At 43.1% G+C, this 27,840-nt stretch overlaps 1 protein-coding gene across 2 annotated transcripts in view; it reads left to right on the top strand.

Annotated features, from left to right (window-relative positions):
• The window catches only part of GJA8 (gap junction protein alpha 8), a 41,348-nt gene extending 14,618 nt beyond the window's left edge, over positions 1–26,730 (top strand). For both annotated transcript variants that reach the window (XM_071756216.1, XM_071756224.1), the window contains exon 3: positions 25,374–26,730. In XM_071756216.1, coding sequence (XP_071612317.1) covers positions 25,384–26,583 — 1,200 coding nt within the window. In that variant the 5' untranslated portion in view covers positions 25,374–25,383 and the 3' untranslated portion in view covers positions 26,584–26,730. The remainder of the gene's footprint in view (positions 1–25,373) is intronic.
• Positions 26,731–27,840: the final 1,110 nt, after the last annotated feature.

The raw sequence follows: 27,840 nt of genomic DNA, 5'->3' as shown, positions 1-27,840 counted from the left end.
TGCTTCAAACTTGAAAAATGGAACAAACTCCTTCTGCATTCCCTGTATTCACATTATTTTTGCCTAGTTCTTCCTCCCCATTACTTGGTTGGATACCTTGCTGTTTACTTTCAATATCATAATCCCAAAGTTATCATCACAGGAATATCTAGTGTTGCCTCAGACACCTTTAGGAGTTCTCATTTTTCCCCACTAGCTTTGATCTTTCTTGTGCTTTTGAACTGTTCTCCATTTCTGTTCTCTTTCTCCCATTTCTATCCAACATCTTGCACTACCACCTCTTTGTTCCAGTCCATCCCCATTTCTCCATCTTCCATCATCCCCTACCAACATCTGGAACTCAATGTGTGGGCAACCCAGGCCTTTTATCAAGGCCACATCTCCTCATCATCCACAGCTTTTCACTTTCTCCTTGACAGTGAGATCTAAATTACCACACATTTTATTGTATCCAAGCTCTGTCTTGCATGTGGACCCATCAAATCTCACTATTTTTTCCTCTAAAACCTGCCTTTTTGCCTATACCATCTAAGTGAAAAGCTCAGTTGTCCTTAGTTCCTGCAGTGCCTCCTGCCTCTCAGGTCCTATTGCCTTACCTCTGTCGTTCTTCATCTCCAAGTTCCTTTCTGTGGTTTCTCAATCAGGTTTCAGCCTCTCTACGTGTACTGTGTATGTTCCCATTCATGGCTGCCTACTTTCCCCTCACATTTGCCATTTTCCTACGTGGTGTTTGTCCACTTACTGACTCTACATCTGCTTGCTCACATTTATGCCTCTTTTCATAGCCTTCAAAATATCTTTTTCTGCACTTCAAAGTTTTTTTTCTTGGCCCTGTTCATAGTAGGCAGGATCAGGAGCACAATACCTTGAAGGTGGTAAACACCTAATTTGGCTTGAAATGAATACTGATTCTCCATCCAACTAGGAGTCAGGCAGCTGAATATTGTTAAGGTATTTGTGTTCAGTGTGCCACCTGGCACTCACTGCTAGCTCTGGAGGCTGGCACTTAGATTTCTGACACTGCTAATGCCAAGTCTGAGGTATCCATCAGTGATGTCCTCAAAGTCTGCATTTGGTAATAGCCTGAGGAACTTTATATCTAGTTCTTACTTCAGTTCACTGGGATCCATGAGCAAGCTCTGCCTATGTCTCTGTCAGGGCCTGGTCTCATGTGGGCTTACCAGATGACTTGATGCTCAATGCAGGGCTGGAGGAGAAGGTAAGTGTTGTGGCCAGTGTCTGAGACCAGGAGGTAAATGATCAGATTTAACTTCCTTGGAGGATGGGAAACAGCACCTACTCCCCCAAACTCTGAAATCCACTGTTTGCAGAGATGGAGGCAGCTGTGAAGTTGAAGTTTGCTTAGTGGATCAGCAGAGCATATGAAATGAAATGTGTGCATGGTAAGTGTATGTAATGGTAAACTGAGCTGTCATGGGGCTGCAAAGTGGGACAGTGCTTCCTCTATGTCTCTCTAGTAATCTGCCCATGTAAGACCAAGACTTACATTTGTTCTTTGTCTAGCTGTCTGGTTATTTTAGTTAGAAATTTTAAGGAGCTTCCTTGTCAGATCTGAGTGAATTTCATCCTAGAATGTGCTGCAGGCTTAAGAGCAGAGCCATTTGCCCAAGACGTTTGAGGTCAAAAGGAGGAAGTGTTAAGCTTGATTTTTAAAATTCTTTTTTTTTTCCCCCTCCACATTTTAGTAAGATGTCCTTGTTAGTGGCCTACTGCGTCATGTCACCGCCCACCTGGCTTACTAGCCTTTTTTTTTTCTGGGGTGCTTTTTAATAAAAAAACTCCTAAATTATGTACTTAGAGCAGGAAACACAGCAAGGTGGTGGATCCCATTTTGAGATATATGCACCTGGTACAGATAGGAGCTTGTTATCCACGTCCTTCTGAAGTCATGCCTTTGGTTAGTGTTTTCCCACAGACATCCTGTGTGGCATCCCTCAGGTGTGCTGATATTTGCAGGTGCTTCCTGAGGCACCCAGTGCCAGCTGCCTCCACTCTTCATCCTGAGTGCAGCAATGAGGGGATGTGAATTAATAGCTGAGCTGCCCCTCTGCTCAGCACTGACCAGCTCATGTTTGCTGCAGATGTAGAGTAACAGTTCACCATGTCAACAACAGCAAAAAAGAAGGAAAAAAAAAAAAAAATCAGGAGGAGAAGAAAAAGGGAATAGAGTAAATAAAAAGCTGGACATGGCAATAATGAAAGTGGGTGAGTACTTCTGATACTATAACTCTACTGGACTTGGATTTATAGCTTCTGCTATCCTTTGCTAAAAAATTAGGATAGTTAGCAGCAGCAGATGTTAATTTAACAACTGACAGGGAAGTATGTGAAGCTATGAGAAATCCATGAATTAAATAGATTTTGTTACAATTTTTTGTGAGGGCTTAGAAGTAGCAGCTTTCAAACCATGGCCTATTAGTTGCTAATGTCAATTGGGATACTGTGGAAGGTGAGAGAAGGGTGCAGCAAGCAAAATGCATGATTTGTCTTCTGTCAGGAGAAGGAGAGCACTTAGGGGATGGTTTACTGGAACTACTGAGATGATGGTGTAGCTGGGAGGAAAGATGTAGTTTAGGAATAGATGCTAGTGGGGAGAGGGATTCATGTAGCTAAGAATAAATGGATTTAGGGAAAGGATGCTGGTGGTTATTTGGTAACTAGAAGCTTAAATGATCAAAGAGTTTGGTAAGCCCTTCTGAATTTGCCTTGCCCTTCCAAAAATATATCATCCGTTCATAGACATTAATCATCCCCTTTAATATAGGTTGCCTATCAGATTGCATAGGCTGAGTAAACACTGGGATATATGATAGCACATTTGCTGAGCTGCAGGATCTAAAGGTAAGGTTGATATCTGTAAGGCCAAGATATTTGTGAAGAGAGGCAGGATTCTTGGTCTCTTCAGCTGCTTGCCCTCAAAATGGAAGGAGAAAGCATTTCAAATTCCAGAAGTCTTTGCAGGCTCCAGGCTATAAACAGGCTCTTCCTGTATAAATCTATAAGGATCCAACAAATAGGAGTGCCCAGTGCCATGGGTGTGGATCAACCAAGAAGATGCTATTGAAGGGAGAGTCATGGAGTAAAGAAGAAAAAAATGAAAGCCCAGTCAAGCTAAAGCAGAGAGAGGCAGAAAGGGGAAGGAGTCAAAAAGAAAGATGGAAAGAGGAAGAAAACAACTAGGGAAAGGCAGGAGAAGTCTTGGCAGAATTTTGTACATTGGAGAAATGTCCCAATCATTTAATACACTCCATAAATACTGCATTTTTTCAGCTAGCTAGGCTAAGGGCCTCTGTGGGGATAAGTACACAAATAATGGGTTCCCAAGTCCTGCTGCTCTCTCTGAATTTTGTAAGAACAGGATTTGTCCCCTATATAACTATCCTGAATTTATCTCAGGGGGCTGTGGTTCTAGCATAGTTTGGAACCTCTAAATCAGATCTCTGTGTAAGTCTGTATTCCTAAAAAGAATATGAAGAGAGATAAAACCAAAGGAAAGGGTGTGCCATTTTACTTTATGGATCACTGGGGAAGTGTTGCGTGCATTAGTTGTGGATGCTCTGTTTATCCCCACCTCTCTTACTAGCTTGAATGCAATGTGCAGTGGTCTCTAAAGCTGTTCTTGGTGTATAGGGTCTTTATGTTAAAAGTCTTCAGGAGTCTCTTTCCACAGCCACAACTACACCTTGGGATGCAGAGTATTCAGGGTGTTGATGTGAGGAAGTGATTGTGAAATGCTTGCTCTGTATTGCCTGGTCCTACTCATGAGAGTAAGTGAAGGATACAGAAAATTTAAATACCAGGTAGCACATTGTGTTTCATGCCTGTGATGACTATGGTTTCACCCTACAACCATACCTCGGCTCCCAGTCACAGAATCAGAAACACCAAACCTGAGCAACCTGGAGTGTGTTAGCTTCCTCTTTCATGTGTGGTCTGCTGCAGATGGGCAAGCTGCTTGGATGATACAGGAAACTGAAGCATCCCTCATGGCTGAAGTGAGATCTTCTAGAAGGTAGGTTGTTCTCACATTAGTAAGCTATGGCAGTAGGGGAAAGTGCCTTTCCAGGAAGGGTCTGTGTCACTTGGACTCTGCACTCTTTGCACCAGGACTCTGTGCACTGAGCACAGCCATTGGATTTCATACCTTCTTGTGCAGTGATCCTACAATAAAATGAGAAAGATCAGATATTCTTGGAGATACAGACCCCTGAGACTCTGGCCAAGGTGGGAAATCTGCACAGCAAGATGCCAGACCCACGAGCTTTTCTCCTCCTTGGGATGGAATAACCCACCTTTTTTTCATCATGAATCCTCCCAGTCAAGGGTGTTGCCTCACCTCATTCATTAGCCAACTAGTGTGGGTATAATTAGGGGTTAAGTAGTTAATCTTCAAAAACCCCTTCGAAGTCAGGGAATCCACATATTTGCTTATTTGCAGTTTGTGTAATTTGCTTATTGCCCCTGAGGCAAGCAGGCACAGGAATGCAATCCTGTGTTTGTGTATTCAGTAGCAAATGAAAAGAAGATGTGAGGTTTGTATCTACACTGGTATAAAGAAAAGCTTTGACTGCCTAACCTCTTTTTTTCACCTTCCTTGCTATATGCTATGCATCTTCCTAGTCCCTAGTCTGCAAAACCAGAAAGCCTATGTTTTAGTGTGCATTGAGACTAGGTCCTCTGACACAGGATGAAGTTCAGGATGTGCATAAATCTCAGCCAGAGAGTAAGACTCCTGCTTCTTAATTAGGGGCCCACTTGTGATAGGCCCTACAGAAACATGTATCAAATGATAACTTTTACCTTAAAGCACTTACAATCAAATTGCACAAGGCTGACTGAGCAGGGAATAGATAGTGCTTATACAGTGCTTTTAGAGATTTTTGTTGTTGTTGTTTCTTCCAATGCAGACATTAGAGCTTTAAAGTCTTTTCTTAATTATATGGAGGAATAAGCACTGTAAAGTTGGTCATTTGTGGCCATATACTACTGAACTCCACTATCAATGGTCGGAAGGACAGCAGAACAGTCCTTGATCAGTCAGAATGACTAAAAAATCAGTAAACTAGCATTACTGCAATAGTCTGAATCACTCAGAAAGTCGGGGCCAAGCATAACATTAGCTGCTGTAAGTCACATGTCAAAGAATAAGGAATACAGGCTATGCTTATCAGCTGGCAAGTTTGCTGTGGGGAGCAGTGACAGGGAAGAAGTGGGGGCTGGTGCAGCACATTGGCTGACAACAGAATTCCAGGATGATGCTGTAGCTGGGGGAACTCATGCAGCTTTCAGTAAATGACTTCAAGATGAATAGCTCTAGGAGAGGCTGAGCACGGGTGTCATTTAGTACTGACACAGTCACTTCCCATGTACTTTATTTAGTGCTTTTGTTGGTGGTTCCTGGATGGGAGAGGTTTCAGGGACAATGCCGGAGGGTGTTAAATAATTGAAAGTGTGCCTTCCAGTGCAAGAGGTCGAAGAGTTGAAGGGAAAAGGGAAAGCTGAGAGCTAACTTTTTTCAGTGTCTGTATGTATAGTTGCAAGGGGAACAAACTTTCTACGGTCTAGCAGACTGAAGGGTAATAAAATCCAAAACCTGTAATTTGAAACTTGGGGGGGGGGGAAGTCATATGATAAAAAGCACTCTTTTTTTAACATTGTGTGTATTTAATTCCTAGAGGAACTCACTGATGTTTTAGTGGATCCTTGACAGGAGGCTTTTAAGTTGTTGCTGCATTCTTGTCAAGAAGTAGATCCTTACAGAGAGGGGAAGGGTTTCTGTCAAGTCTGACCCAAGCTTTTGAATGTGTGCGTCTATGTGATCAAATCAGCTCTTTCTGGCATTACAGTCGGAGGTTGGGAGCTATGGGGTTGAGAGCTGGGACCTCAGGGCAAGAGCAAAAGGCATCCCTGCTTAAGCCAAGGCATTATTATTCCTTTTCAACCTGCCCTGTGCAAACAGCCAAACCACATCACTCTGTGAACTTCAAATACTATTGCTCCAGTAAGATGCATTGCTTTCCATTCATTCCTGTTTCCCATGTAAACATCTACCCTGTTCCTACTCCATGGCAACAGCAGCCACCTCCACCACTGAGGATGAGGGTGAGCACAAATATTTCAAAGAGGAGCTGCCACCACCTTTACCCTGCCACCAGAACCTTCATCCCAGAGCACTGTTCTGCTCTCGGTATGGCACCCATACATCTTGCTCTCTGGTTGTACAGGGTGGGAGAAGTCAGAGTCAGCAACCAGGCATCATCTTTGCTGGGCTAGATTCAGGCTTTTCACCCAGACTCAGACTGTTTGGTTCACCTTTTTATTGGATTATGCTGCAGTGACATCCCAAATCAAAGAAGATTTTGCTAGAGTCCACTGAGGTGCTCAGTGACAAGGCATTAATTGTCATTTAGTAGTGTTGCTTTAATTCTCCTCTGGTTAAGGCAAGGCATTTCTTTGCATACCTTCATCTATGGCTTTGTCATGTATTTCAGACTTTAAACCTCAAGCAGTTATTCTGTATTTCTCAGCTGAATAAGAATTAGGTCTTTCCATCCCCTGTGGATGTTTTTTTCTTTTTTTTTGTGTGTGGAAAAAACATATGATGACAGGAGTTTGCTTAATTCCTTACCTTGTTGCCCACAGGCTTAAACTTTGGCAGAGGCCAAGAGTGTGCATGTGGAAGAGTTGGTGGCACAATGGACCATCAGAAACTTCTGAGGATAGTGCAGTAAAGATGAGTGCTGATGCAGATGGGGGTTGGGACAGTCTTGATACATTCCAGCAGAGGCTCTTAGCCTTCAAGCACAGCCACTATGAGCAGGTACTTCCCATAGAAATATTTCCTAGGAAACACAATGGCCACTTGTGAGCCAGGCCTACCCTAACACAGTGGAAGAAAGCCAGGCAGGAGGGATAACTGGGTGGAGCATGGCAAGGGGTGGTAAGCGGGTGAGGAGCTGTGGATGTGACCACTGAGGCTGCGTAGGGTGGGAAGCTTTTCCACTTGTGACTTCACCTGGATTGCGTGCCAGCCTCGGTGCACAATGTTATCACTGCAAGCCAGCACAGGTCAGGATGGCTGGGCTCACGCAGTCAGAACCCAGGAGATTTTTTCCACTCCTTACAGTTTTTGTCTTTGGCCATGACCAAAGCTATTCCTTGGCTTTGTTTCCAGTGGTGCCTGGGTTGCTTCTGCTCACGGATGACCTGTGCTAGCAAGGTGGATATCTAGTTGTGGGGAGTAAAAGTGAAGGGTTTCGTCAGGAACTGAAGTTGGGATCTCTGCTCTGTCCCACCCGTCTCTGGCAATCTGTGCTGTTCTTGGCTGTTTCCTTATCTAGGGTTTATTGCTGTGCAAAACAGCTGAGTTAATGACTTAAAAATAACATTGGTCCCTGCTGCATGAAGACTTTGCTTCTTGGAAAGATCCTTCCCAAGAAGCCTGTTCCCCTTTCTGTAACAGACACACCGCTGTTGAAACCATGAGTACTCTTGGATAAAAGTAGTCCTTTTGGGGCTCAGACCCAGTCTGTGGCAATGGTTTCCATGGGTCAGGGATGTGTGATCTGCATACAACCATCTTTACTTTTGTCACTGCTAAATATCTTGCCTAAGAGGGACAGTCAGACCTGGATCATCAGAAGCACTTGGCATTTTCACAGGTCTCCTTCCATGATTGTCAGTGGAAGTTTTATCTTCTCTCTTAGAGACCTAGACTAGATTAAATGCTGCCTCTAGAAGGCCCAGTTTCAGCCTGTTCTCTTCTCTGCATTAGAAGAAAGCCTTCATTATTCATTTGTTCCACAAATAAGACTTCTATTTCCCCTTGCTTGCTGTTTCATCCAGGCAAGCCCAGGCATCCTTTCTTGAAAAGAAGAAATAAATATCCTTTCCTTAATTCCTTGGCAGCTTTTGCTTTTCCCAGAACAGATGTTTTCTAGGACAATTCCAGGTTTCTGTGCTTTGGCAGGGTAGGCAATACATTCAAAGAGGGTAACAGCACTGGACTTGTTTGCAGGAAATGAAGTGGCTCCAGCATTTGACACCTGAGACTCATCAGTGACTTAAGTCTGGCATCAGGGAGACCTATTAATGTGAGTGTCAATTTCCAGCTAAATTAAAAGCCACTTGTAGAACGGTCACTTGGCTTTTAACAGGTGTGATAAAGTATGTGGCAAATAAACATCTGAGAGAATTTGTATTTTGGGAGGATCTGTCTGGGTACATGATTGATGGATGATTGTTTATAAGCCTTTGTAGGTACACTGACCACCTGCCAGGACTGGTGTTTGTAGTCTGATAAATAGAGTTGGAACAGCACAGTAACAAGCAGGAGGTTGCTGGTAGCCTCATTCTGGACAGGTACAAGTCTCCTACATGCAGCTCAGTTGCTGATGCGTGACACCCTTTGATACAAACACATTTATGTACTTTGTGGGGCATCATCTGTTTTAAGCTTGAAGGAGTCAAGTCATCTCTGAGCTGTTCCTTGTCACACATGGATTATGCTCTGGAAATGTATTTATTGCTTTGTTTTCTGCTGCGTGTTTTTTGTTCTTCTCATTCTGCTTTGCTAATTCTGGTCTTCTCACTTCCCATTTGTGTCTCAGACAGTGTTGCTTGTGTCCTTCAAACTGTTTCCTTTATATGGAGAGCAAAAATAGGTGCTACTTTCTATGACTAAGAGAGGCAACATTGCTCATGGTTGGGACCAGCTTCTGAAATGTATGAGCAAGAATCCCCAGGATGATTCTGTACGTTACCACCCATGACACTGCTTTCTCAGCTACCTCACAAATCATAAATTGTTTTTTGGAGATGGACTAGAGAGGAGCAGATTTAAGGCTTTAAAATTGCATACTAGCACCCCACATGTAGATCTAAGATCTCATATGATGAGTACAAGATGAGAAGACAGTTTTGGCAGGTACCTTCCTCAGTCTGGCAGATAGTCATTAAAGCAAACTGACTTCTGAACCAGAAAATAAGCACTATTTTATTAATTTGCTGAGTTAGGAATCATGTAGAAGACATAATGGGGAGATTTTGACAGCAGAGGACTGATGAAAATGGAGAATACACCAAGCAGAACGGAGATGATACTGGTACACACCTTGACCCTGTGTGTACATCCAAGGATCACGTTAGCCCTATCAAGCACAGTGTTGCACTCTGAGCTTGTATGCAGGTCCTCAGCTGCCCTGATCTCAGAGGTCCCCACAAAGTCACTGCTTCCCTGGGCAAAGTTCCCTATAGCAGAGCTACAGCTGGTCTCCTTGTGGATGTGCAAGCATGACCTTCCTTGTGCTGAAGCAAACCCTTTCTGTGTTTGCACAACTCACCGTGCCATCAAGGCTTCTCTAGATCAGCAGTTCCCTTTTTCATGATTCATCTCTCTCTTGGACTAAGTAACATTTTGCAAAATGTTTGATGTTTCCTTCCAGGTTATTGACTAAAAGCATGGTAATGCCAAACACCCTCCTCCACCCATCTTGGTACAAATAGGTTATAAACAAAGCAGTCACTTCCAGTTCTCAGTTGTATTTTGGGACCAGTCTGATAGGTCATTTATAGTCTGTTTAATGACTGCTATCTTATTTTTATGTCAAGTAAGTTCTTTAATCAAAATGCCATGTGATATAAGCCTTCCAGGATCTTAAGTATATTGTACCAGCTTTGTTATATTTAACAACTGTACCTGTGATTTCCTCAGAAAAAAGTATTAGCACAGTTCAATTAGGTGCATTTTCTATAAAACCATGTTGATTACCCCTATTTGTATTTCTCTTCTTTTATTCTTTACGTGTTAGCCACTTCATTATTTAGTTCAGGTCTCAGATCACAGATCTCTAGTTACATGTGAATTATTACAATTATATGATAATGATAAAATAATTATGCCTTTTTACATAGCCTTTACAAAACACCAGACTGGGTTTTCTTCTTCTGCTCCAGGACTTACTCATTGCACCAAGAACCATAGAAAATCAACCTAAATAGTGCAGAGACATTCTGTGCAGCTTATTTAAAAAAAAAAGTTTCAGTCCAAGGTATCCTGTCTTGCTGATTTAAAATGCCTGATTTTAGTAGGTGGTATTAAATTCCTCTGAGAATACTACAAGAACAGACATGTCATCAGCAATGTCTTCATCATCTGCTTGCTTTTTCCCAGCAGCAGGATAGAAGTATTTATTGATTTAAGCTTTCTTGTCTGCATTATTATTGAATAGTCTAACATTTCCATCTGATAACAGATCAATACCATGATTGAGACTCATTTTGTTCTTAGCTTACTTCAAAAAAATAGCTTTTTCAGTCTTTATTTTCCCTTTCACTTCCATAATAATTTTTTTGGTAATTCCTATTTCTACTTTATATTCAACTTCTCTTTTACTACTTTTTATATATGTTTTACATACTTAAAGCCACCCCCATTTCTATTTTAAATCTGGTTGTGAGTTTTCAATTATAATATTCTTTCATTCTTTCTTTACTGGGGAGTTATGTATTTTTGGTGCCTAGTAAAAAATTTTAAACAGCTCTCAATCATTATTTATATTTTTTTATTTAAATATTTTCTTTTTAATGATTTAGACCAGAATTCTACTTGGTGCTGAGAAAGAGGACTTTTGAAAGCATCATGCTTTTCAAAGAACTGCATCACCACTTTGTCCCTTCTTATGCTTTTATATAACAGGGGGTCAGGAAACCTGCTATTGGCCTCTCACTTCTGCTATGACTTCACCCATCTGGGTGAGGTGAAATATATGTTTTGTTCATTTTGGATTTCAGATTTGCAAAATGAGGAGGCTATTTAGAACATTTAAATGTCCCGAAGGCTGTTTTTGAGGCAGCAACATCATCATGTGTTAAACTAAGCAATAATTTATGTTTATTTTTTTTCTTTGGTGAGGGCTCAAATAACCAGTGCCCCCCATATTCCAGTATGCTCAGTTATTTGTCACAGATCCAAATCATCAATACTGAATATTGTTAACTGGAAAATTATGATTCAAAATCACAAAAAAGCAAGTAGGTAATACTTTTTATTTTTACCCCCATATCTGCCCACTCAGTCATTCTTAGAGCTATAGCCATTGATTTTAGCATTCAATTATACAAACCATCCCAGCATCTTTTCCAATATCTTATAGCTGGGCAGGCAAAACCTTAATGAATATAAAATGGAAAGGGATGCCACAATTGGATACAGCTAAAGACGATGTATTAGAATGGACTTGACTTTTACATTGTGTTTCTGTAAAAAAGGGCATGCTTTTGAAAGGAAGAGTGGGGGTTGCAGCTGAATACACCCAGTGCTGGTCAGCAGAGCTGATTACACAGCAGAGGGATTAGAAAACCACAAAATCTGCTGTACCCTGGGCCAAAACAGGGTACCCAACATTAATATTAGAGTTCATGTCCTTGCTCAAGAGCTTCAGGGAGGGACACAGGCTACTGAAATACTTGCCTGGATTTTGCTGAGGAACTACCTGCTGTTCATTATGATGGTGTTTATCAGTTGGACAAGAATGGTGCCTCATAGTGCAGGATATGTAGAAAGGTAATCCACAGGTGCTATGCCAAGGCAGGCCTTGCCACAGAAGTAGCTGCTGTAAGTTTTGTTGTGTCTGACACAGGCCTGGAGACCCCCAAAGAGTCTTAAGGGTTTTCTTAAAAGGATCCTAATAACGCTTTAAACTGTATTGGTGTTAAGAATATCATATTCTCTGAGCAGTGAAAAGAGATTTCAAGGGATTGAAATTTGCTGCAAATTAAGAAAAAAACCCCAAACCAAATCTCTACAAACTGGGAGCCCTTCAAACCTACCACCTATGTTTTCATGAAGATCTGTACATGGATAATCCCTGCCTCCCTCCACCTGGCTGCTTATTAGTTTGAGGACGTGTTGTTTCAGGGAATGCTGAAGACATTTGGATGGATGATTTATCTATGGACAGGTTATCTTTATGACCAGGAAAAGAGAACGACTGGCTTAACAGCTTCCAAGTTCAATAGCCTCCTTTTCTTCTTAATAAATTGCTGAGGCATGAGAGGCTTCCGTTCCTTGCTGGCATCTTTTACACCGTGCCCAAAGAAACAATCATATCAGGCTCAGGAAGGCAAATGACTGAAAGGGCAGGGAAACAGGAACCGTCCCCACGGATGTCCTCCCCAGAGAGGCTGGGAACATGTTCTGCTGTGGGAAATGGGAAGCTGAGGTCAGCCAAAGTGCACGGCAGGTATACGAGCATCTCTCGGGATGGGCAGGACAGATAATGGAGGTTATGGCATCCCTATCACTTCCCTCCTTGTCCTGCTTATGAGCTCTCCTGGGCCACCTCCACACCTCATATGAACAGTGCACCTCCACTGCATCATCCCACGGTGTGGAAATGAAGGCAGGGAGATAAAGGGGGAGAGTGGGTGGTGACAATGCTCCTGAGAGCCCTGAACCTACCACTCAGCAAGGCAAGCCTTGGTGAGGTCAGAAGGGCCCAGAAGAAAGAAGAAAGGAATGAGCCCCCATCAGACACTGGATGGCGACAGATCTCATGGACAGTGAGGAATATGGGAGGTTTGCTACACACCCACTTGCTTAGATCTTTCAGAAGCTTTGTCCTTCCCAGCTCCATGTGCCCAAGGTTGATAAGAGATTGTACAAAAAGTCTTGATAAAACAAATATAAAGAGATATCCTCAAGAGGCTGGGGGATATTATTAGCCCCTCTTCTACTGGCAGGTCTGGAGCAATTAATTTTTACCAGAAGTATTATCAGGAGCTTGTCATTGCTTTCCCTGGATCCATTTAACATAGTCCAGATTGGCTGTAAGTAACATGTTCCCTAACTGGTCTGATACCTCACAGCTCCCAGCAGTAATTAATCCATTTCTCTGAGGATGATCTCAGTTGTGGTGGAAGGGCCATAATCTAGAACATATAAAGAGACAAAATTGAGTCTATGGACCACCTAAGTATGCATCATGCCTGTATACTCAGATCTTCTAAGTGATGTCCTACAGCTGACATTCTCTACCTCCATATGGGACCAGGCAACAAGTTCTGGGCAGAGGACAGAGAAATGGACAGGTAAGAGAAGGGTATGTGGGGACCTGGGAAAAGCATTTTGTATGTGACGGTTCCATAAAGCATGTACTAGACCTTCCCTGCAGGGTTAGAGCCCTTTCCCAGTGCATCTCTTCAGAAATAGCATCTGCACTGGCATGAGAACTTAGAATTTCTAACCTGGACACTGTTGTAAAGGCTTGTGTTTCTAGAAATAGCCCAGTTGAGTTTTAAGTGAAATCATGCAGACCCGTGCAATCATATGTCTACAAGGGTATTCTTCTCTTCTTAGCCCTGTTTGTGCTGCTGCTGCAGTACCGTATCACCTATTTGACACATAATAATTCACCTCCTTTGCTTTACACATTCTTCATAACTTCAGTGAAGTTTTTGTTATGAAGCCAGCTGTTAATAATGTGAGAATCATGCAGGTTAGCTGCTGTACATGAGAAATTTTTTGCTGGAAAAGGGAAGCATATTCAAGTGAAAATACAGATTATACTATCAAAGAGAGTGACTCGGCAAAATTTACACTCTTTCTATAGATAAAATCAACGATGAGGTGCTGGAGCATATCCAAAGAAGTACAAGGAAGTTGGTGAAGGGTCTAGAGCACAAGTCTTACAAGGAGGCTGAAGGGAGACCTTATCAATCTCTACGACTACCTGAATGGAGGTTGCAGTGAGGAGGATGCTGGTCTCTTCTTCCAAGTAACAAGCAATAGGACTAGGGGAAATGGTCTCAAGTTGTTCTAGGGGAAGTTTAGATTGGATATTAGAAATTTCATCACTGAAAGGGTTGTCAGGAACTGGAACAGGCTCCCCAGGGAAATGGTTGACTCACCATCCCTGGAGATATTTAAATGATGTGCACATGTGGTGCTTAGGGATATGGTTTAGGTGGTGGACTTGGCACTGTTAGGTTACTGGTTGGGCTTGATGTTGTTAAAGGTCTATTCCAACCAAAATGACTCTAGAAGTGATCTTCACCTCAGTTTAGCTCCATTTATTTAACCATTGTAAAAGCACTATGAAAAATTGTGTTGAAAATAGGTATAACCTATATATATGTAACTGCAACTTCCCTGTGTTTGCTTTGCCCTAGGTTTTTATCTGAAAAAAAAAGGGCTTAAGAAAGGAAGGGTGAGGCAAGGGAAAGGTAGCGTTTAGATACATCATGACCGACACGCTGTGCCTTCTCCTTTCTCATTCCTGGCAGCATCTCTCGGGCTCCCTTGCCGCTGTGTGGAGCATGAATGAGAAAACATCGCCCACTCGTGGCATAGGCTGTAGGAGCCAGAGAGACCGCTTGGCAGAGGCTTGCTCTGTGTTCCTGCTTCGCTGATGCTATCCCAGCAATTGTACTGGGACGAAATAGGTGGCTCTTAGTCCTCCTCCTCTCAGATAAAATCAGCATCTCTGGCAGAGGTCAGCGCTGAACTGAGCGAGAAAAGGAGTTCTCACTTGGAAGGGCCATGGGCTGTTAGCACCCTGTTTTTTGTATTCTAGTGTCAATGTCCAGATGAAACATTAATTAAGCCATGGCATTTAATCTTAGCTACTACAGTAACAGAACAAATTGGTTGAAAGGTAGTTATGGTGAGCAAAACCTCTAAATCCACAGCACATTCAGAGCCATCTCTGAAGTCATAGCACAAAGCAGAGACCCTCCTGGATCTTCCCTGGGGACAGGCCTCCTGACAGGGCAGTGGGGAGATGTCTCTGGGGTGAGGCAGCATAGCACCACTGTGCTTCCTGCTGCCCCAACTAATTAGCCCCACTCCAAAGGAGATAATTAACTCAAGTGGAACGCTTTGCTGACACAGCCAACCTGCTCCTAGACCCCAGCTGGTATCTCCCCAGCTCAGCATTGCAACTGGGTGGTGTAGACAACCTGGCATGTCTAGACTGAGCTTTCAGGGTTGGTGGAAAGATACCTTTTTTTTTGTTTGTTTTTGTTTTTGTTTTTTTTTAAAAAAAAAAAGCTGAAAGCATTTCTTTGAGATTGCTCTGGGTCTTTAGCTCCTCTGAGATTGCTCTAGGTGTTTAGCTCTACAGTTTTATGTAGGGCCAAAGGCCTCTGAAAGCTTCCCTCTCCCCCTTATACTTTCCTGTTCACAAGGTAAGATCATCCTTAACAGATGTTTGTTTACCTCTTCATAAAAACCTCCTGTGATTCTACAGCCTCCCCAAGCAGCATGCTGCAGTGCTTTGCTATTCTTTCCATTGCAAAATGTTTTCCTAATGTTTAGCTATATCATTTTTATTGCAAATAAACTGATTATTTCTTCTTCTACTTCTGGTGAATGTAGAGGACAACTGCTTAGTCTCTCCACCCATTATAACAAATGTTTATGTGCTGGAAGGCTGTTATCATGCCTCCCCTCCTGTTCTTTTTTCCTAGAGAAAACAAACTCAGTTATTTTATCCATTCCTTATAAGTCATGTTTTTTTCACATCTCTTATCATTTTGTTGTTCTTTTTTGGACTCTCTCCAATTTGTCTTCATCTCCTGTAAAATGCAGTGCCTGGAACTGGACACACTGCTCCTGCTGAGAGCTCAGCAGTACTGAGTAAATGCACAAAATAATTGCTTCGTTTGCCTTATACACAAAACTCCCCTGAAAGCATCTCAGAACAAGATTGGTCTTTTTCTGTGGGAATGCCACTTAACAGACTCCTATTCTGCCCCCTTCCAGCTCTGAGTTTGCTGCACTGCTGCTGAAACTATTCTGATTAAGTTTGGACCAGCGCATTTGGTGCCTGTGCTGTCACCTTCCCTGAATGCTATGGTGGTGCAGTCACCTCTGCAGAGGGCAGCTCAGCTCTCCAGTGTCTCACTTTCCTCTCAAATTTTGATTGCTCCAGCCCCCCTGCCTTCAGGAGGGACTGCCACCCCCTGCCCCCAGGCCAGCTGTCATCCTTTTGGTTTTGTCCTCCAGTCTGTTGTCCAAAACACACAAGGCAATACTGAGCAACCCTGAAGGCAGAACTTAAGCAACATGAGCTTCCCAGCTGGAAAGGTGAAGCCCTGACAATTACTCTTGATTATGGTACTGCAACTCGTGTAGCCTCTGCATGGTGACTTAACTTGCTGCTCCAGGAGCCCAGTATCTAGGTATTTTCTAGATGCTCACTAAAGTTAATGTTAAAGTTATCTCCACCATTTCTTCCTCATCTACCAGTCCTGTTAGTCAAAGAAGGAAATTTTCCTGGTTTGGCAGGATTTGTTCTTCAAAATTCCCTTCTTTTTTTTCCTTATCACCTTATTGTCCTTTAACTACTTATAAATTGATTGTTTCATAATTGGTTCCACTATCTCTCTAGGTATCACTGTTAAGCCGACTTCCCTGTAATTCCCCAGGTCCTCCTATAACAGTTATTTTCAGAGAAGAACTGCATTAAAGTTAAATAGATATCAAAAGACATTCCACTTTTGCCCTGCTTATCTTTATTCATTGTCTACTTTTTCTCCATCCCTTAAATTAAAAAAACCCCAAAACATTTCCCATATGTATTTATTCTCCACTTGAGGCTCAGCACAGTCCAACCCTGCCTTCACCTCTTCTCCCATGTTCTTGCCCAAACCTTCTTCTTACTTAAATACTTGCTCAGTTTCCATCCTTCTTGATGCTATCTTTCTCACTTTCTTTTCTTTATGGCTTGTTTGCAGTTCCCTGGCAAAATATATTCTCCAGCAATTTATATCTCCCAGTGCCTGGAAGGCTCTCACAGTCCTGGAAAAATCTCAGAGCTCTTCCTTTCAAATGTGGACAGACAGTAACATTTACCATTTGTGTGGGGACACAGTAGGTTCTACCTAAACACTTGCCCACAAAGCTACATCTAAATGATTTCTGAATCTGGTGGTTGGCAGAGAGAAGATGAAATCTGGGAGATGGATCCTAGCGACCAGACTGATAGATTGATTTGGCTCTAGGATGGCCAAAGACGTGTTACAAGACAGCAGGTGTCTTCTAAGTCAGGTAGCATCTAGCAGACAAGAGGGTAGAGTAAAGCTTCTAGCTTCTTGCAGGGAGGCTGAATATCTCCAATGTTCAGCTTCAGCCATGAGCAAAGATTTGTGTGTTCAGCAGAAGAACAGGAAGCATGTGCCATTTTCTAGCTAAGCAGATCAGGAGAAGATAACTTTGTTTGAGGGAGAGGTATCGTTATCTAGGGTTGTGCACTATATAACTGCACAATTTGCTATCATGCATGAACAGAGCTGTTCAATAGCATGCCCCTGCCTTGTCCTGACATCATGTCTGTGTTGGAAATCCGTGTGGAATGAAAAATCCCACATTCCACAAGTGACCTCGTAGTCTCTGAGCAAAAGGCTGGGTTGCAGTGGAGACTTCACAGGTTCAGTGGTGCCAGACACTGGAGCTCAGTCACCAGCCTCAAAGCACCTAAGGGTTGAGAAGTCAGCAATGAAGCAAACTTATTTCCAAAGAAAGTAACATTTTAAAGGTGCGGGAGATGGTCATGGTTCCTTGAAGGCAAGAAAAATTTCAAGGGTAAGAAAAAGTCACTGGTGAGGAACAATGTTACCCTCATTAGCTGTTACTATTTCTAGCAGTGTTTTTTGGAGGTGGAAGTACTCAGCATTTCTGCAGGTTGCCTGACAGGATAAATGCTGGGCCAGGTACACAGGGTGGAAGTTTTGGCCATTATCAGTCCGTCACCCTCAGTGTTGCTGTTCTTTTGCTGACTTGGTGGATGTCGCACACTGCACGTGAAGTCCAGACTCCTAGACCTTTGGTTTTAGGGTCTTTACTCTTTTCTTTCACAGCCATTGCTTTCATATTACACAGGCAGCCTTAACTTCCAGCATTACCCTGATGCCTGAGAGAATCTAGTGCCCTTCTTGCTCTTCTGCTGTGCTCTCTCCACTTCATTCCCATCTCAAACAGCTCCAGTAGCCCCAGTCCAAGAGGAATTACTCACTGGCCATCTTCATCTTCATTTAGGCCATTTTCTATGGCCATTTTCTGCAGGAGGAGGAACTAGTGAGCTGGAGAATCTGGCCCAGAGTTCATTGTCACCTTTCTAGAAGGCATCCAGGACCGTGTGGTTTTCCCCAAATCAGGAATGTCCAGCAAACTCATTGTGCCCCATATTAAAGGCTCTGCACAATAGCAAAGAAAATTACCCTGATCATTTAGATGAAGGTAACATATACCAAATGATCAGTGACTTCAATATGATTTCTGCATCAGCTGCATCTTGCAGGCTGTTCTGCAACTTGCCAACGTTTGATATTTGGATAGTGTTCACAAATAGCAGATACAAGGTTAATGGGATATGTCTCTGACAGTAGCTGGATGCAATCTAGATATGGACCACAGCCATGTAGTTACATACCAGATTTGGTTTTTTGCTCATTATATTACAGAGATAAGGCTCAGAAAGAGATATGGACATTCTGGCAGAGCTGAGTTTTCCAAAAAGACAGTTTCATTCTGAAAAGGGATGGGCAGTTCACCATCTGAACCATCTGGCCTCTGTGATGCACCAGCTTGCAGGCTCTCTTTGCAGGTGTTAGCTGCTGGTGGTATCAGTCCTCCCTCTCTTACTGGTTTCCAGAGAGGTGATAAGGGTGTCGGTGATGACAAGTCACGTGTATTAATTCTAGTTTATCTCAGTAGCACATAGCAAAACAAAGAAACAAAGGTATTCCTTGCCCTTCCTTACTGTCTTTATTCCTCTTGTTGATCACAGAATCATAGAAAGTTAGGGGTTGGAAGGGACCTCGAAAAATCATCCAATCCAGCCCCCTCTGGCAGAGCAGGGTCACCTACAGGAGGTCACACAGGAACGTGTCCAGGTGGGCTTTGACAATCTCCAGAGAAGGCGACTCCACAACCTCCCTGGGCAGCCTGTGCCAGTGCCCTATCACCCTCATAGGGGAAAAATTTCTCCTTGTGTTTATATGGAATGGGCTGCCCAGGGAAGTAGGAGATTCTCCATCCCTGGAGATATTTAAAAAGAGACTGGATGTGGCACTCAGTGCCATGGTCTGGTAACTGCAGTGGTAGTGGATCAAGGGTTGGACTTGATGGTCTCTGAGGTCCCTTCCCAGCCGATTCTATGATTCTATATGGAACCTTCTATGCTCAAGCTTATATCCATTGCCTCTTGTCCCATCATTGGGCATAACTGAGAAGAGCCTGGCACCATCCTCCTGGCTCTCTCCCTTTATGTATTTATAAACATTGATGAGGTTGCTCCTCATTTTCCTCTTCTCCAAGCTGAAGAGCACTAGCCCCCTCAGCCTTCCCTCATAAGGGAGATGTTCCACTCCCTTCATCATCTTGGTTGCTCTGCGCTGGACTCTTTCAAGCAGTTCCCTGTCCTTCTGGAACTGAGTGGCCCAGAACTGGACACACAATTCCAGATGTGGCCTCACCAGGGCAGAGTAGAGGGGGAGGAGAACCTCTCTTGACTTACCAGCCACCCCCCTTCTAATGCACTCCAGGATGCCATTGGCCTTCTTGGCCACAAGGGCACATTGTTGGCTCATGGTCATCCATCCACCAGCAGCCTCAGGTCCCTTTCCCCTTCACTGCTCTCTAACAGCTCAGTCCCCAGCCTATACTGGTACCTGGGGTTGTTCCTACCCAGATTCAAGACTCTACACTTGGCCTTGTTGTAATACATTCAATTTCTTCCTGCCCAACTCTCCAGCCTGTCCAGGTCCCTCTGAATGGCAGCACAGCCTTCTGGGGTGTCAGCCACTCCTCCCAGCTTTGTGCCATCAGCAAACTTGCTGAGAAGACACTCTGTCCCATCATCACGGTCATTGATAAAGATGTTGAACAGGACTGGACCCAGCACTGATCCCTGGGGGACTCCACCAGTCACAGGTCTCCAGCTGAACTCCATGCCATTGATCACCACTCTTTGGGCTCTCTTGTGTAGTCAGTTCTTAATCCATCTCACTGCAGATTCTTCTATCCCACATTTCCTGAGCTTCTTACGAGGATGTTATGGGAGACTGTGTCAAAAGCCTTGCTAAGGTCAAGGTAGACTGCATCCACTGGTCTCCCTGCATCTACCCATTCAATCACAACATCGTAGAAGGCTATCAGATTAGTCAAGCATGATTTCTCCTTGATAAATCCATGCTGACTACTCCTGACAACCTTCTTCTCTTCCATGTGCTTAGAGATGACCTCCAGAACAAGCTGCTCCATCATTTTTCTAGGGATGGAGATGAAGCTGACTGGTCTGTAATTGCCTGAATCTTCCTTCTTGCCCTTTGTGAAGATTGGAGCAACATTGGTTTTCCTGCAGTCCTCAGATACCTCTCCTGTTTGCCATGATCTTTCAAGAATGGAGAGTGGTAGGGCAGTAACATCAGCCAGTTCTCTCAGGACTCTTGGGTGCAGCCCATCAGGGCCATGGACTTAGGTACATTCAATTTGCATAACTGATCTCTAACCCAATCCTCACTGACCAGGGGTGAGTCTTCCCTCCTCCATGCTTTCTCTCTTATGTCCAGGATTTGAAGTTCACAAGGACTGTTCTTTGGAGTAAAGACTGAAGTAAAGAAGGCATTCAGGAACTCTGCCTTCTCTGCATCCTCTGTTATCACAGTTCCTGCCCTGTTCAGCAGTGGGCCCACATTTTCCCTATTCTTTCTTTTACTACTGATACATTTGAAGAAGCTCTTCTTGTTTCCCTTCCTCTGCTAGTTTGAGTTCTAAGAGGGCTTTGGACTGTCTTGTTGTCTTCCTACATTCTCTGATAATATCCCTATAGTTCTCCCAAGTGACCGATCCCGTCTTCCATGAGCTGTGATTTTATTTCTTCCACAGCACTTTCTTCAAAAGTTCCTTGTTGATCCATAATGGTCTCTTACCACTTCTACCCAATTTTTTAATCAAGGGAATGCACCTATCTTGGGCTTGAAGGAAGTGGCATTTAAAAACTGACCTACTCCCTTCCCTTCCAGAGTCTTTGCCCATGGGAATCCTGCAAGTAGATCCTTAAAGTGTACAAAGTTAGCCCCGCAGACGTCCAGGGTTGCAGTCCTACTTATAGCCCTTCTTCTTCTTTGTAAAATACTAACCTCCATCATGTCATGGTCATTATCACGAAGGCTATTTAAAACCTTAACCTCCCCAACCAGACCTGCTGTACTCATTATATACAAGGTCCTGCAGTGCACTTCTCCTTGATGGTTCTTCTACTAGCTGCATCAGGAAGTTATCATTTGATGCAGTACAAGAGCCTTTTGGACTGAATATGCCTGACTGTGTGAGCTTTCCAACAAATATCAGGGTGATTGAAGTCACCTGTAAGTACTAAAGAGTGTGATCTAGTGGCTGCAATCAATCTAGTGGCTATCAGTCTGTGCCTTTTCTTATTCAGTTCATGTTCTTGGGACTCGTGTCTTCCCTTTGTGTGTCCGCTCTCCAAGAAGACTCTTTCCATGCTTTATGTACTGCAGACTTAAAAATGTCATGTATAGGCCTCTACTACTTCTTTATTAAGAGTGTGATTTATTAAGGTTCTCAGAGTATGACCTGCATTCCAACTTCATGCATAGGGATTGATTTTTGTTTTGTGTCTCCAAACTGGTCCCCTTGCAAAACAGGATTCTCACTTATCCTTTAGTTCCTTTGAAATCCAGTTTGAAAAACATAATCTCTGCCCCCAGTTGTGCTTTGGACTTAAATTCATCTTAAGAGCTGTTTTGGAAGACCAGTGATGAAATGATGCTCTGAACTTAAAAGGGCACAAATGCCCTGAAACACTGGTGAGAGGCCTGAAACCATTGGTTAGAAGATACAAAATTTTGTAGGCCCTGTATTATAATAGCTCATTCAAATGACAGCTTTTCTAGATAGAGCATCTCCCAGTGCCATTCTGGGGAATTAAAGGCCATGTCAAGTCTGCACAGAGATTGGAGATCTACTTGCTGCTTCATCACTTTATGAGCCTGATATCTGCATCACTGCTTAGCAGATCTTGCTTCAGGTAATCCTCTTTTTCTTCAGAGCTGAGGACCAAGAGCACATTCTGAGCAATTCATAAGACTGCAAAAATAACACTTTATTTTTAAGTTATATCCTTTGGCTTGTAATTAAAACTCACAAGGAAATTGGTTGTACTTGTGGATGTGTTACTGAGCCTGTGACATTCCTCTCTTCTGCCGGCTCTCTAGCATTTTTGCAGATGGCTGAGGATGGGTGATTGTGCCTGGGGTAACATTCCTATTTGCTGGGCTGCAGGAATTCAGCTACACTCCTTAACAAAACAGTTTGGTTTAGACATTTTTGATGCATGTGTAGAGGCAAAATGTATTTGGAGGAAAAATTAAGCAGAACTAAGGCACTGAAAGATAAGGTTGTAAAACTGGTGTTTCTCAGTTTTGATTAATATTGACTGATTATCTGGTTTTCCCATATGGCTTTTTTTTTGTGGTAAAAGATCTTAAAGAGCAGTTCAAAGTATATGACTATGCTAAATACAGGTTTAGTACCTCAGAGACTGCCTGTGTTGGAAATAAGCAATGTGACTTGGCTGTCAAAGCTGAGTGTAGGGTAACAAATTAATTCAATTAGTTCTACTACCATCAGAGATGTTGGCACTCCCTTTTCACTTGTCACACCACGACACCTAAAGACTAGTGAGCGGTGACACACACAGAGCTGTGCTGAACCACAGCAGAATTGCAGAGATGCTTTGGTCCTTGCTTAACTGTGCAAACTCCCATTTCTGCATGTATTAGATTTTCACTGCCTGTTGCCGGTTCCTCTCCCCCCTCTGCTTTTTCATGTTCAGTGGATTCTCCTCTCTGTGTCTCTGCCTCTCTTTCTCTATTTTTTTTCTCCCTATTGTTACTCACGTCATTAACTGTCACTCACTTCATAAAGCCGTCTGGCTCGGAGCTTAAATATTGCAGGGCAACTAAAACCCACCATCAGAGCCAATTCAGTCATATCTGCTCAGTCGTGCGACAAGATTGGGACTTTTAGGGTAGGGAAGAAGAGAGACAAAAGTTCACTCTTCCCTGCAGAGTGCCAAGAGAGGAGGGGGACACACTTCTTCGGTGGAACCTTTCACAGCGGCAAGTTGCTTGCTCAACATCCTTACCCTCTGGAGTCTTCCTCACTGGTAGCGTGCTCAGGTTGCAGTGTCTGCAAGTGAAGGGTGGGGGTCTGAAATCAGCCCATCTGAGTTAAGAACAGGAGTCTGTAGGCTTAGGTGGTCTCCTGCTCTTTTACCTGGTGACACGCGATATAAGGGGACAGATGACAGCCTAAATTAATCGCTTGCACCTTTTTTGAGGCTTGAGGGGCTGACTGCTTGCAGGTGGACTCCTGGATATTTTAGCTGGCTGTGCCAATCATCTTCAGTCCACCCAAATTTGTTCCTTGCAATTGAACTGACTGAGCAACCTTGAATTACCTCACTTGGAGAAAATGGAGAGGATAGTGATGGCAGGTTTCTGAAAACCTTGAGTAGTTTGGAAGTGACCTCAGGAGGAGCTTAGTCAAACGTAGCAAGCTGCAAGCGAGACATTTGATGGAGTTAGGCAGAAAACATTTTGTCTTCTCTTGTGCAGTGAGTTTTCTGTATGATAAGGCTTATCACACCTAGAATGTTGCTTTTGTGTGCTGCAGTGCAAATATTCAAATGGTAGCTGTGGACATCAGAATGACCCACAAAGAAAGAAAGGGATGGAGTTAACTGTGGTGCCTGGGGGACAATGTAGTTTATGTTGTGTGTAGTCATGTTTTTTACTTAGTTGCACATGATTGGTAACTGCCGGGTGTACTTTGCTCTGAATTTGCAGAAAGAGAATGTTTAAATCAGTTTAGATAATGTATGTAAACAGCATAATCTTCTGCTAGACTTGTTAATTTAAGTGCTGACATTAACACACTCTTTTACACAACTTTAATGACTGGGAAAGTAGCAATTTTCCTTGGTGATTAAATTAGATGTTTGCCACTTATGCATGCAAGGTGCTTGTGCTAACTGAAGGACTGTGTTCTGTTCTTTGTTTTCTAACTGGGTATCTGGGGTTAAAATTTTACAAGGTTTGAAGGCAAGGAAAATGAGTCCATTTTGTTTTAGAAAAATGGCATCAGTAGAATTTTCTTGGCTGAGAATTTGTGAAATTCCCCAGAGCCATAGAACTCTCAATATTTTATGTGTTTGTCTATGTGTGAATACGTACACACAGTAGCTGAAATAGACTGGTATGTCTTGGTGTGTCGTAACATATGGCATTACAAATATATCCCAGTGGTATCTGAAGGAGGAAGGAACTTTAGATACTCAGATTCCCATGCTGTTGACAGTATCTTCTTTTTCCCAACACTTGTGTCTATGTGTCTGCATTTAGGAAACTATAGATGGAGGCAGTATCTTAGAGATGAACTTCTAGATCCTTGTAAACAGCTATTTTATGAATTATGTTTCATGTTTCACTTGTCATAGTCCATAAGTTGGTCTTTCTTCATTACTATAATATTCTGCATTCCTTGGAGACTTGAGACTGCTGTGACGGGCTAAGCCAGCCCATCCCAAATAAGTTTCCTATTTATTTCCCTCATTCATAGATTTTTCCTCGCCTAAAATAATATAGTGGAAAGTTTAGGATGCTCAGAATGAAGCCCTGGCCTAGGAACAATTTATGTCACAAAAATAATGACAAATGTAATGTTTGGTTTGCATTACTTGACAATGGAATACTTTCTTAGCTTTCTGATAGGATATCTGCAGGTGGCTTCCAGCTCTGCATTAGCCTGAGATAGCAACACTGACATTTTAGAGAGAAAATAGTCGTTCAGGTCCCTTGCATTTCTCTCCAAGTTGGTCAGTGTGGCTACTGACTTCAGAAGCTGATGCAAATAATAGCCCAAGTAACACTGAATAATTATATTGTATATAATGCATACTACACAGAAAACTAGTATATAGGGTAGTTATAAAACTTGAGTATTGCTAACATAGTAATGCTGTTGTTATTGCTATTCTTACCTAACAGAGTAGTTTCTAAAGCAGAATTAATATATGCAACCTATAGAGAATTCAGGTTTGGTAAGGTGCAAGATGGGAACCAACTTGAGATCTGTTTGACCTATGTGTGGTTTTGCTGCAGAAGAGCTTGGATGCTTGAAAGCTTCACTTTCTTTTCTAACCTCTGTAGCTGCATGCTGACAAATCTCTTCTGTACTGAGGGCAACTGTTTGTACACGTACAACATGAATGCTTTTAAACTTAGCATAATTTGTGGTCATTCTCTTTCTTTTTTTCTTTCCTTAGACGGTAAGAAATGGGTGACTGGAGTTTCTTGGGGAACATTTTAGAGCAGGTCAATGAGCAGTCCACTGTCATCGGGAGAGTTTGGCTCACAGTGCTCTTCATTTTCCGCATCCTGATCCTGGGAACGGCTGCCGAGCTAGTGTGGGGAGATGAACAGTCAGACTTTGTGTGCAACACCCAGCAACCTGGTTGCGAGAATGTCTGCTACGACGAGGCCTTCCCCATCTCCCACATCCGACTCTGGGTCCTGCAGATCATTTTTGTATCCACACCTTCACTAATGTACTTTGGGCATGCAGTGCACCATGTCCGCATGGAGGAGAAGAGGAGGGAGAGGGAGGAAGCTGAGAGGCGTCAGCAAGCTGAGGTGGATGAAGAGAAGCTGCCCCTGGCTCCGAATCAAAACAAAGGCAACAACCCTGATGGGACGAAGAAGTTTCGCCTGGAAGGTACCCTCCTTAGAACCTACATCTTCCACATCATTTTCAAGACTCTCTTTGAGGTGGGATTCATAGTAGGTCAGTACTTCCTGTATGGCTTCCGAATTCTCCCCCTTTATCGCTGCGGGCGGTGGCCCTGTCCCAATCTTGTGGACTGCTTTGTCTCCAGGCCCACCGAGAAGACCATCTTTATTATGTTTATGCTGGTGGTGGCCTGCGTGTCCCTCTTCCTCAACCTGGTGGAGATCAGTCACTTGGTCCTGAAAAGGATCCGGAGGGCTCTGAAAAGACCAACAGAAGAACAGCTGGGGGAGGTCCCGGAGAAGCCCCTGCATGCCATCACAGTCCCCTCAATCCCAAAGGCCAAAGGCTACAAGCTGCTGGAAGAAGAGAAGCCGGTGTCCCACTATTTCCCTCTGACAGAAGTGGGAGTAGAGCCCAGTCCCCTTCCATCCGCCTTCAACGAGTTTGAGGAGAAGATTGGGATGGGACCGCTGGAAGATCTCTCCAGGGCATTTGATGAGAGATTGCCATCGTATGCACAAGCAAAGGAACCAGAAGAGGAGAAGGTAAGAGCAGAGGAGGAGGAGGAACAAGAAGAGGAGCAGCTGGGACGTCAGGAAGAGCCAGGGGTGAAGAAAGTAGAGGAGGTGGTGAGTGATGAAGCGGAAGGGCCTTCAACACCTGCTGACCTCATCACTGATATGAGACCCCTCAGCAGGCTAAGTAAAGCCAGCAGCCGGGCCAGGTCAGATGATTTGACTGTATGAAGGTGCAGGATATGGGGAGCACATGAGAAAAAGAAAAGGTTGAAGAGAAAATGAGATAGGGAAAGAATCTAAAAGATATTTTTAAGCAAAGTGCTAGAATGGCCATTTGAATATTATTTCCTCTTGAGATTCTCAACTGGAAAGGTACTATTGTGGTAACTGTGCCTTATTTGCCCTGTATGTCCACTTGAAAAAGAACATTTTCTGTGTTTCCACATGCCAGCTCACTCCTTATGGTAATATCTACAGTGTTCACATAACTGATGTCTTTAAAACTTAATGTGGCAGTGAAACCCTAATGTGAACGTATTTATTGTTCCACATTTCTCTAGGAATGTGGGGAGGACCTAACTGTCCCTTCAGGCAGCAAGGGTGAAGATTTATCAACAGCTGTATTCTTTTTTTTCTGTTTCCACAGAAAAAAATTCTTTTTTTTCTGTTACCACCTTTGGCAAGCTGAGCAGATCTCCCCTGTGCTGTTGGCATGGAATCGCAGTTATTTAATTCACAGAGTGAATTCTGTGCTTAGCATCACCCTACTAAAATACCAAGCACTATTTCCCCTCTCTATTCAGAACATAAAGGCCAAAGTGTCCCCAATTTCCTGTGAAGGTGAATCTGATTTAGGTAAAAAATATTTTCCCTTTGTCAAAAATATTTCTGCTCTCAAAGTGCCATTGACAGCAGGCATGGCTAACAGTAGCCCTCTACTAGGATTTAGCAGATGCCCACAGATGGATTGTTTGTTCCAAGAGAGACACCCCGACCTGTGCCTGAAAGCACTGAAAGGAATAAATTCAAGTGCTGTTTTTTACTTTTAATCTTTTGACTTAAAGATCTGAAACTCAGTTTAGCAAAGCAAGCATGGGAAGTCTTCTGTGAAAGGAGGAAACAGCTTCAGCCTCTAGAGCATAAAGCCAAATATTAAGCCTTCATGGCATGATCCTGACACGTGCTCAGTTCCTGGAGCTCCCAGACTTACAGGCACTCAGCAAATCTCGGGTATAGAGTCCTGAAGGCACCTGTGAATGTAAACTGGGGGCCTGAGTAACTATGTGACTATTTAAATTTTGAAATACAAAACTTGTCATTCAGGTTTGAAAAGTCTAATATGAGGATAGTCTTTTGACATCCTTTGTTTTTAATTTGACAGATGGGAGCCATCCAGGGGTCTACTTCTCTATTAAATGCCAAAGTCTCAAGTAAAACAAGGCCTTTCCAAAGATGATTTAGACCTTTTGTGCCAAGAGGTCTCAG

This window comes from Heliangelus exortis, chromosome 1 (genome assembly GCF_036169615.1).
Source record: "Heliangelus exortis chromosome 1, bHelExo1.hap1, whole genome shotgun sequence".
Lineage (NCBI taxonomy): Eukaryota > Metazoa > Chordata > Aves > Apodiformes > Trochilidae > Heliangelus > Heliangelus exortis.
Note: the sequence above shows the minus strand (reverse complement) of the source record. Positions and strands in the feature narration are given on the sequence as shown.